Genomic DNA, 11,766 nt, shown 5'->3' on the forward strand with positions numbered 1-11,766 from the left:
CTAGCTCATTTTTTTCAAATTTTGAAAACGTGAGGCTAACTTCACAGAGGTTGATCTGGCACGATCCGACGGGCGAAATACACAGGTTAATCGCGGGCGCCAGAGATTCTCCGCGCGTTCTCTCTCGCTCACTCACACGCTCGCTTACTCTCGCTCTTTCGCTCGCGCTCTCTCTTTCACGCTCGCCGGTGGTCGCGAAATGCGCTCTTATTTTATTTATTTTTGTTACGAATTTATCTTGAAATATATATGTTCTCGTGTTATATATAATATGTATATACAATTCGCGCATCTTTCTGAACGTGTATTGCCGGAGGTCACCTGCTAAGTCAGCTTCTGCACATGTTATTATTTTTGACAACGAACAGAATACACCTCGTCATCGACGTTCGAATATATTCTCAGTTAGTCTTGCCAAAGCCACGAGAGGCGATACACATAAATAAATTACTCTGTTCCGTACATATTCGACCGCCTTTATTTCTTTCAACCTCTCTCTCTCATATTCACTGCATAAAAAAAACCCAACAGGTTATGGGCCCAGGTATGCGCATGAATTGAGAGGTTGTCGTGATTTTGTTAAATAAATTAGGGGAGTGAAGTTAGTAGATATACTATGCCGGTTCTAACTCAGGTCCTCTGAGGGGGGTGCGGGGCGCGGAGGATTCTCCGGGGCGAGGGGTATGACGTCACGCGGGGCGGGGGTATCTCGGTGGCGCGGGGGCTGACGTCACGCGGGTGTTGGGGGATGTTTCACAAAGGAGGGGGAGTTTTCTGAGTGCAATATTTGTAGATGGTATCTTTACGACTTTTTTATGAGGGTTCTTAAACATTTTCCCCAAAAAGGTATAGAACAAGCGCCGATGATTGACAATTTTGTACCCTCGTTAATATAATTTTATTACGGAAGCGCCGATGTCCGGCTGCTCGAACTTGTCAACGGAGCGTTCTAGAGTTCATTAAAACTATGTTTTTCATTTTATGGACATTTTATCATTAGGAAAGGAATGAAGATTTTAGGGCCGACGCTGCGACGAACATGTTGAAACGTGATTAGGTGCAAAAGCGTTGACGTTCGGCAGCTTTGTACCCTCGCGGAAAATCTCCCATAAAAACGAGAGCGAAACATTTTTCTTAATATTTTTTAAGGAAGAATGCAACGTATCGGCGCCAACGTTCGGCAGTTTTGTACCCTCGCAGAAAATCGGTCGTAAACGAGAGCGAAACATCTTCCTTAATATTTTTAAGGAAGAATTGCGATAATTTTGAGAGGAATGGGGGTTGAAACTTATGGAGAGAGTCTGTCTCCGCGTCAAAAAGTCTTTAGCATTCGTATAGCACAGATCAGAGTAAAAGAAATGGATGAAGATATTATTATGATTGTGGATAGTGATAATGACATAGAATTTATAGATGCGGAAGATAGTGATGTTGATGTAGATATTATAGATATTGCAGAAGATAGTGATAGAGAAGAAAATGACATAGTGAGTGAATCAACAGACTCCGATTATAGTAGCGAGCACGGCGGGGACTTGGATATAATTGAACAATTATTGGGGGTGCCTGTAATCAGCAACATAAATATTGTAATGAGGATGTGCGCTATATATTCATATTATATATCTGAAGATTATATTAAATTATGCACTGCTTGTGTAGTACGAAATGTGAACTATTTGTAAACATTTGTGCCATACGCGTGCATTGTACCACTTCTTATGAAGTGATTATAGAAGAGTGGTGCAGCGATTGTCACGCTCCGCTGCATCTGATATTCACGCGGAACATGTGTCCACTTTGTAATCATTGTAAGTATCCGTTTTATATTTATAATAAATTAAAAAATTTGAAAAAAACAAAAGTAAAATTCACTGTTTCTATTTTCAGTATAAGACGCAGCCTCCACTCTACTACTTCACCAGTCATCGCTGCAGTCACTGTAACCACCTCCATCGTCCGACCACCTCACAGCTGCCGTTGCCGCTAGCATTTTTTTTTAATTTTATATTTTCTTTTATCCATTCAATTTCATACTTAAATCTTTGATATTGAGAGCCGATAAAAATATTCTTAATTTTCTTTTATATTAATTTATATTTACATTTTATTGTATTCTTTTATAATCTTTTATATTATATCTATTTTTAAATTTTACATGCTTTTATATTTTTAATCACACACACACATACACACATTTTATGAATAAAAATTATTATTAATAGAAAAAAAATTCTCTCTCGCGAACACCTCACGCTCTCATTCGCTATCTCTGTCTCTCGCGTGCGCCTCTTGCGTTCGCCTCTCTCTCTCTTCTCGCGCTCTCCTTCGCTGGATCATCTCTCGCGTGCGCCTCTCTCTCTCCTCGCGCTCTCCTTCACGTCATCTCTCTCTCTCTCCTCGCTGCGCCTCACGCTCTCCTAAGCGCTACCTCTCTCGCAGGCCCTAACTTCGCGCTATCTCTCTTTCATATACCTCGCCGCAACATCTCTCTCCTTCACGTTCGCCTCACACCCTCTCTTTCTCTCGCGTTCACCTCGCGCTCTCTCTTTCTCTCCTAAGCGCTACCTCTCTCGCAGTCCCTAGCCTCTCGGTCCCTAGCCTCGCGATCCCTAGCCTCTCGGTCTCTAGCCTCGCGATCCCTAGCCTCTCGGTCCCTAGCCTCGCGATCCCTAGCCTCTCAGTCTCTAGCGTCACGTTCCCCCTTCACCGCATGACGTCATCCCCCGCAAGGACCTTGCAACGAGCTACGTATGAGAGCTGGGACTGCTTACGGGTGGGAGAAAGATGGAGAATGGAAATGCATGCAAAGAAATTACATCATAATTTAGACTTAAAAACTCTTTATTCTTCTTTTAAATATTTTTTTCTTACATATTATGGACTAAAAACTAAAGCTGCCAGCTCGCAATCGATGAGCTGATGCTTGTTGAAGGCGTCGCTCGCGCGTATTACATTTGATACTTCTTTAGGATTCGTTACATTGGACGCGATATTTGAAAATTGCGTAAACTTGATATCGACTGTATTGGTAATTTTAACTAATCGGTCAAAAGTTACATCAATGCATGGATCGAGATCGAACATACGGTATAACGTCGATTCGATCATCATCATGCATACATTTGAACATTCAAGACTTATTAACTTGGCGTCGTTAATCGTACGAACTCGCACTGTTAACGGTCCGCTTATAAAACTGTAGGCATCTTTAGAATCGTTTCGAAGCAGATTGTGAATATTGTGACGTTGCTCGTAGAGTCCTTTCCACGCTTCGAGAGATAGTATCAGTTCCTTTCCTCGATGATCTTCTATGGCGATTTCCACGTAACTCAGTGGATCCACTTTGATACCAATTTCGAGGAATTTAAATTCCGTAGCTGTCAATGCATATCGTCTACCTAGTATACGAACTGCACGAGGCTCCAACAAAATGCTGTAAAAATGAAATTAGTTTGAAAAATAATACAATTTGTAAAAATATAAAGACAAAAATAGAAAAATAGAAAAAGTTAAACTTACTTGTCGCATTTGTTCTCAAACGATGGAGTTTCATTACAATTCGGTATGTAATTATTCGCATATCTGCCGGAGCCACTGCTTCTTTCAGCGTATTTCCAGATTTTAAAAGTGAAACCACCAGTATGAACGGTTAACGCTACACTGATCGTATAAAATTAAGAATAAACATGACGTTTATTTTTCAAAGTAATGGGGTAAATGTGGTGAGAGATTCTAGAATACTATTGGCGCTATGAAATTTAGGAGAAGGGGAAACGGCGCTCGGATAAAAAGAATTCTTAGAAACGATTCGTGAGGAAAGGATTGGGGAAGGGGAATAAGAGATAAAACACATTAATGTTTAAATATTTTATTTTTCCAAATCATGCAATTCTTTCTGGCGTTGCGACCACCAGTTAAATATTTTGAATACATTTTGTAATACGCAATTCTTAACATGTTTTCCACATCGCATAGTGTTTTTAACATCTAGATTATTTAGAGACTCGATATCGTCGTAATCAGCATCCAAGGTCTCAATAATGAAACCGTTTCCCGCTTCATCCAATATATCGGCTAACCATTCTCGCTTTTCAAGTCCTTTTACATATATGAGAATGGATTCTTCTTCTTCATATGGTCCACCAACGATAACTGTTGTAATCAAACGCTGAGCCATGCTGTATGGAACGTTTCCATCTATCCATTGTAATCCATGATGATTTCGAGTCAACCATGAGGCTTGGTGTCTCTCAGATTTTATGAGAACATCTCATGGTACAGGACATGCGAAAAAATAATGTGACAAAATAAATCCTCTTCTCAGGATTGCCGCTTCCTTTACAATGAATTGTTTATTGAGGATAAACCCCTGTAGATCCACAAACGTTGGTACGGACATGACGAGATCTCTCTGTTCGATGTATCAGTTAAAAAAGAAGAATGACAACCATCTCATAACACTTTGATTTATATTCTGCTATGCTTCCCCCTCTCTCTAAAGTGTTGGTGCGTTTAGGTGATTTTGCGCACAACGTTGGTCAACGGGTTGTACTGGATCATGCGATCGTGTATGATGAGACAGTACGCAGTGGTATTCATCGGCACATTCTGCTTATACTCGAATTCCAATCTCACATCCACGGTTGCGCTCTTGATCGATTCGTTTTGTCGAGAACAATCGATGATCACGAACGGACCGTTACGTAGAAACATTGAGACGGTGAGACTCGGCTCGAGATACTCGTATCCATAATAGTTCTTGCAGAAACGCGCATACGTATCGTACAGAATCGACTATCTGTTTTTATCGAAATCCAGATTCATATCGTCGTACGGATAACATTCCGAGTTCAGATAGAGTTTCACATTGGTCATCTTGCAATCGTCGAATCGACTCATATCCTCAGACATGATGTTTTTCCGACCTGTCTGCAGAGCGAAGATAACATATCGTGGCTTATCCAGCTGAGTCGCTGTCTTAATGGCCCATGAATGCTTGGTTGTACGCTGCAATAGCGGATATTCATACAGATCCCACGAGCGAAAACCCATGCTGAGGTAATGTCCGCTTTCCAGAGCGCGCAGCATCGACAGCTTCTTAATCTCGCTCAACAACACATGTGGCATTCGCCATTGTATCTTGAATATGTTGATCACAGGCTCCAGCGTCGAATCTCCAACCAGACAATTGTTGTCGTTGCGCGATCGTATTAAGATTAACTCATGACGAGCGTTAATCACCACTCATCTGTAATCCTCGCAAAATCCCAATAACATGTAGAGCGGTACGCAAAAATTGAAGTTTGCTGTAGTCGGATCAGTCCAGCCGGCGTTTCTCATAATCACGCTTCTATCGGATGATATCGTTACATAGTTTTTGAGCAAACTTGTTATTCCCACGTTTCTGTTGCGATCAATCTCCACGCCATCGAGTTCGTATCGAATCTCATCGAACATGAATGCTACACAATTATTTCCCAGTATCACAGCAGATCCTTCGGCTGGTTTATTTACCTTTAGTTCTCCCTCGATGTATAGGAAATTTTCATATGGTAACGTATACAGATCCTGTTGTTGTATGGGTATTCTTATCTCATCACTGTGTCCGAATGTTGTGTTAACGAACGGATTGTACGTGTGAGTCTCGATCTTGACAATGCGATCGTCGAAGATTGGCTCGTCTCCGATGTTGAGGATGTCGGTCATTGTTCAGATGTTTCGCACCGCGAATCCCAAAGATTGTAAAAACGCAACGTTTGATGCGTCCAGTTTCTTTTTCTTAGTGCAACCGGATGATTGGATATTAGCGAATGTCGACGTTGTTGTTGTCGCTGGCTCCGTAAAGATTGTGTTATCTCTCGTGTCTTTCGATCCGTTCAACACGAGCATCTCATGCGCCGCACACGTACGTTATCGCTGTCGTCGTCGTACGTGCAATCTAATGGTGATCTCTTCTCCTCGAAAATCAAGCAATCGTCTGTCCTGGTCGACAACGCGTAACGTTAAATCCGTAATGCTCCGCACGATGATCGGCAGGTAAATGACGTGCGCCGGTGTTTCCGATTTCTTATATCCTGGTGGTACCCTTGGTGAAAATTCATGTATCGTATGAACGAGTTTGCCGTTGCTGTATGCGCCCGCGGTCACATTACATTCCACGCGGATAATGTTCACGTTGATAATATTAATCGGCATGTCCGACTGGTACCATTTTCGCGGCTGCAGTATACGGTTCGAGAATCCCAGCAGCGATCCAATGTTGTTAGGCTTGCTAAAATTCATTCTGTAGGCGCATTTGATCTCGCTCCTCATCGTATTGTAATTAGCGCGGAGCACTATCGGATATTCTCCAACTTTAAAGTCACCGTCGTCATTCGTCCGAATATGCGTGGTGTCAGCGTGTTTTTTATCATCGTCACGAACAGCGTGTCGCGGACGTTTTCGTGAAATTGCATGTTTCAAAAACTCATGTATCGCTTGCAGCTCGTACGATCCCTCGGGAATCATAATTTCCGCGTCATCTTTGCCAAAGTAAAATTTATTATTCGAGGAATTCACGTTCGATATCGTGTGATAAGTCTCAAAATCCGCTAGACCTAGCTCGTATTCATCATCGCTCAAATCTACGGCGGGAAAGTAGTTTACCGCGAGAACACTACTCTTCCCGGTCAGTGTGAATGTCATAGCCATGTTGACAAAACTGTTAAACGAATACTGAGTTAAATAGCGCAATGTCAGTCTTTAAATTCACGTGCATCGACCGCTCGCAGAAACTGTAAGCACAATTGTCCACAGATGCTTTGATTGTAAGTTTGAACAGGTGTGTAATTGTATTGTATCTTTGTCACTTTTAAATATCGCACCAATTCATTCGGCGGTCAAAGATTGCCGAAACTGTCAAAATATATAGCGCGATCTTCCCTCTTTGCATACGCTAACGAATGAGTACTCGATCCTTTAGTGTTATCCAAATTTACGATGCCGCTCTCGCTTCGATATATACCACCGATCGGTAATGAATCACGCATGAAAATACCTCTAAAATACGGAATGTGCATACGTTTTGCCAGTTGTAGCAATTGTATGTTGGTAGTTACGCCCTGCGGCATTTTTAGCGTCTCTTTGACGTTTTTTTTCCCCCCTTTTTCTCGTTGAAACTCCTCGTCCGTGTTTGTACGGAGCGAGATACAATCCGTGACCTTCCATGGCGCGATTGTGACGTAGCATCTCTTGCAACTGATGTTGTGCAGCTTTTCCGTCGTTCACCATCTTTGCTACACCAGCCGCTCCACCGACCAGAGATCCGAGCGCGCCCAACATTGGTAGAATCGGTAATATACCCCCACGTTTCGCTACCGGAAGTAATCGTTTATTCGCCATCTTTTTCTTCGTCTTCGTCTTTGTCGTCTTCAGGCCCATACCGAACTTCGTCTTGGCTTTCATCGCTGCCCAGACAGCCGTGGCGGCGGCTCTCTCACCGAGAGTCGAATCTCTCGCAACGATGCGAGTTTGCGCTTCCTTGGCGAGTATCCTATCTGCCGCGTGCCTCTCGATGAGATCGTTGCTTCGAGAGTACATTATATCGTGTTCACGGCACGCTGCGTCCAATAGGTTGATACCTCGATCGCCTCTGGCTAATCGCTTTTGTAGTCGCGTGCCCGGACCGCAAAATTGATAGCCGGGGATATGGAATTCGATCGAAAGTGCGTTTATCGCCTGGTTTAATAGGCCTCTACCTATTTTCGTTGACATTCGCTGCAATCTTTTATCATCGGCGCTGGACCGTCAATGTGTTCGCTGCCACGGTCGATTGTAATGTTCGAAACAGCGGCGATAGGTTTGGACCTCCAAATCCGCTTTTATATGTTCCGGAAGCTTGTCCGTTAGTTTGATAGAAAGCCCGCACGGCGTCCGCTTTGAAAACGTGTACGTGTACTCAAAGTCGCTGCAACAGCCAAAATATCGGTATCTGGAGAATTTGTTGACGTCGATCGATGAAATCGGCTATTTTACATTCTCCAATAACAGTGACGTCATTCCACCGAGCGAAGCATGTCCAAACTCGATTTTCGTTTTCGATGACGTGGCGTGCGACAAACAAAATACGATAAGAGAATACTTTTCAATGGGACGCCACTCGAACGTCGACTGCTTCTATCTCTGTCAAACATACGCAAGAATACCGAAACATCTTATACGCGACAACGCAAACCTGCTAATCTTGTTTAAACAGGATGGTACCAACTTGAAACATGTGTACAACGATCACGTGAATACCGACATGTCATACGAGGATTTTAGTGAATTATGTCGTACTTGTTGGCAGCAAAAGTATGGATTCCTAGTAATAGACAAGGATAGCTCGCTTACGAACGGCCGATACAGAAACGGATTTAACGTGTTCGCGATACCGCAAAACAATTAGTCGTTGCCGATGTTCTGTCAAGAGGGGTGAACTATGAGCGTTCGACACTCTACCGACATGGCTGAGAACGATAATATTCGCGAGCGTGAAAAGATAGCGAAGGAGATTGCGAGAACGAGTGAATCAATCCGCAAGAAACATCGCGCTTTGAAGACCGGTAAGATCGATGACGATATCGCGGTCAAGACCCATTGTAGACCTATTATTGAGCCGCTACAAAAGATTGTCGATAACTCGATCGCGATGGAAAACGAGCCAGAAAGTACCGCAAAGATTAAAATCTTACCCATCAAGCGATACAAGGAGGAAGAGGAGGAGGAGGAGGAGGAGGAAGAGAAGAAGGATGATGCGACACCGAAAAAGAGGAAACGGTCAAACCCGAATCGCTCATCGACACCGCGTACATCGGATGCTTTACTGGATGAACCGATGATAACCTCCACACCGTTCGCGACAACGAGAATCGTACAACCTATGATACCCGAAACACTCGCAAACGAAATGTTTTCGAAACCTCGGGCAGCACGCTCGAAATATCGTTTGTTCGAAACACATTACAAACGCTGGAAGGTCAAGAAATGTTGCGAAAGCACTTGGGACCACTGTACCGGGACAAGAGTACATGAGCACTCTCCTCGGTGGCGAGAAAGAAAGGAAAATCGATCACGTGTACGGTGTCTATTTCGACAAGGATCAAATGCGTCTCGGTAACAAACGATTCGACATTGACAAATATGACTCTATAATTATAGACAAAGTGAGGTACATTGGTACACCAGGATTATACGAGTTGATCTTCAAGAGAATTCCCGATGATGACATTTACACGGAGAATGATATGCATAAATACAAGAACATATTATTGGCGACGAACGCGCATAAACGACGAAGCAACAGGGGATACAAGTACAAATATATAATCGCACCATTGATATCGATTGAAAAGAAAAAATCTGGAAAGGGAGTATTCATGCCTCACGCGATGGCACTAACCGACAATAAGATCGATTACATACACTGGGATGACCCCAACGAGCTAGTGGATCGGGTACGATTGCTGGACGCTTCGCGCCGAGCTGGCCACAATGCTCACGACAATGAGATCCTGTCGATCATCGAGGAACTTCGCGAAGCAGGCATTATTATAAATTGAATGGTGTCTCGACAAATCTAATCAGTCGATCAGCGTCACTCGTATCGAAAAAAAATGCCTATCAACAAATTTGGATTATTCGAACCAAGAAATGATGCAACCGGCACAAGCGGTTCTTGGGATAGATTTGTGAAAAGTTATGTGCACGAAAACGCTCTGTGTCGCGTCGTTACGGACTATGACGCAAGGTCGCGGAAGATTCGTCGTGTAGCGCAACCTGAGGCTGACACCGATGCCGTCAACAAACTGTATGTGGAATCCTGCGTTAAAAGATTGATGAATCAACAGAAAGAATCAGATGAGAAGCTGACTTCGTTCGAGAAGGATGTACGGGCAATACAGATTGTGATAAACGAACTTCAACGCGCGGCTAACGCTAACGCTAACTCAGAAACGGCTATCAACCTGAATGAGCAGCAGTGAACGGGTTAGGAACTGCTATCGAACAATTATCGAACAGCTACGAAGGATTATCGAACTACTATCTAACTACAATGAGTGGCAGTGATAGTGAACGGCCTTTTTTTTTGGCGCTGTGGAAACCTCATGGTACCACTCGCTCCCGGGTAGAAACGAGGGTTATGTGGGACTCCTTGTTCCCCATCACCGACCCACGTATGGATCGGCGGTGGGGTCCAAGACCTACCGCACTAAAACCACAGCGGGTGCCTACGCTGGCGCTTACGGGGATGACAAGGAACTGCCGAAGCATTACTTCTTGCCATCCCCTGGCCTTACCTTCTCAGGGGAGCATCTTCCCCGAAAGGAAGATACTCCCCCCCGCGAATAATCGTGCGGGCCTTCCCGGTTGTGACGCAGGGGGGCACCGCCCCCACGCCACGCCCTCCCAAAAAGTTTGGGGGCGAGGTCACGGCTCAAGGGTTCCCGCTCGAACCGCCACCCCCCGCTCCCGGAACGGGGCTCCCTCTCCCTCCCTAAAGGGACGGGAGATTTGGCCGGCGCTCCGGAAGTTCTTCTCCCGAGGATTCCCCCCAAAAGGGGGGGAACCCTCGCCGCAGGCAGTGGTGCCCACTGGCGCTCTAAGGCATCGGTGAAAGGGCCGCCCCCTGCCGCGTCCCTTCCCGGGTGGGATCACATGCAATGGAGCCTTGTATATCTGGGCTCCTGTGATCCCCCCGTGCCCCCGGGCCGCGGTTCCCTCCCTTTACGGGATTCGACCAGCGGCCCGGGGGCACCGCCTAGGCCCTCCCCTAGGGGAGGAACCCGGCAGGGGGCGGGGACGGATGCCGCCCGACTCCCGGCCGCAGGGCCCACGCCGTGCGGCCGCCAGCCGGGCGACACCCGTCCCCGCCCTCCTCCTAGGACTACTACGCCCTTATGGGCCTGCCATTGCTTCGGGTAAGGGGGGCATAGCGCCTCTCGCCCAGCTACTCCTCCCTTGCACTATCATCGGGCGAGGGAAGCACAGCGCCCCTCGCCCGACTACTCCTCCTCCCTTACTCTAACATCGGGCGAGGGGGGCACCGCGCCCCTTCCCGCCGAGTCAGCCCCCCAAGGGGGACTTGTTCCTTATCTGGGCGGACGTCTCCTTCTCCTTCTATTCGGAACTGGGGGGCGTCCGCCCGCTCCTCCTTCGTCTCCTCCGTCTTGGAGAAGTCTCTCCTCCCGCTCTCGCTCCCTCTCCGTCACCTCCTTAGTAAGCATAACAGTATTACAAAAGGAGGTGACGGAGTTCCATTTCTCTTCGCTCTCCAGCATCGCTCCAATGATACTAGGAGAGCGACAAGTTTTCGCCGACCTTTTCTATTAGGACACGGCGCTCACCCTCGAACGCATTACAATGTTCGAAGGTGTGTTGCGCCGTGTCCTCCTCTTCCAGGCAGTGGTAACAATGCGCCGTGCGCGCCCTTCCTATCCTACACAGGTACTCTTGAAAGCATCCATGGCCTGTGAGCACCTGTGTGGATCTAAACGACGTCTCGCCGTGAGCCCTCTCCGCCAATTCTTCTAAGAACGGGCCCACGGCCCCGACGTCGCGTGCCCCCGAGTGCGTTAGGGGCACATTGGAGAGGTAATTCTTCCACCTCTCTATCATGCGTCGCCGGGCCCAAAGTCTCACCTTTTCTCTCACCCCAGCCGAGAGTTTGATACCCCTCCCACGGAGCTCCCTTCCTTGCAAGTACGATTCCTCGTACATCTCTGCCGTGAGCTCCATGGGAGGCAT

General features: G+C 46.0%; 1 protein-coding gene across 1 annotated transcript; it reads right to left on the reverse strand.

Moving 5' to 3' along the window:
• Positions 1-2,877: 2,877 nt before the first annotated feature.
• Positions 2,878-11,766, reverse strand: LOC145938246 (uncharacterized). Its single transcript, XM_083041738.1, has 2 exons — positions 11,315-11,766; positions 2,878-3,436 (listed from the first exon to the last, which is right to left on the reverse strand). The coding sequence occupies exons 1-2, from the start codon at positions 11,764-11,766 to the stop codon at positions 2,878-2,880; spliced, it is 1,011 nt and encodes a 336-aa protein (XP_082897864.1).

This window comes from Prenolepis imparis, unplaced genomic scaffold (assembly GCF_030444845.1).
Source record: "Prenolepis imparis isolate NDT839.2.m4 unplaced genomic scaffold, iyPreImpa1.0 SCAF_7, whole genome shotgun sequence".
Taxonomy (NCBI): Eukaryota; Metazoa; Arthropoda; class Insecta; order Hymenoptera; family Formicidae; genus Prenolepis; species Prenolepis imparis.

Bases quoted from the DNA above. Each gene is read 5' to 3' on its own strand.
- LOC145938246 (XM_083041738.1), bottom strand. From the start codon at position 11,766: ATGCCTCCCATGGAGCTCACGGCAGAGATGTACGAGGAATCGTACTTG. The intron at 3,437-11,314 runs GTATCATTGGAG...TCATTTTTACAG, and splicing joins GAAAACTTGTCGCTCTCCTA to CATTTTGTTGGAGCCTCGTG.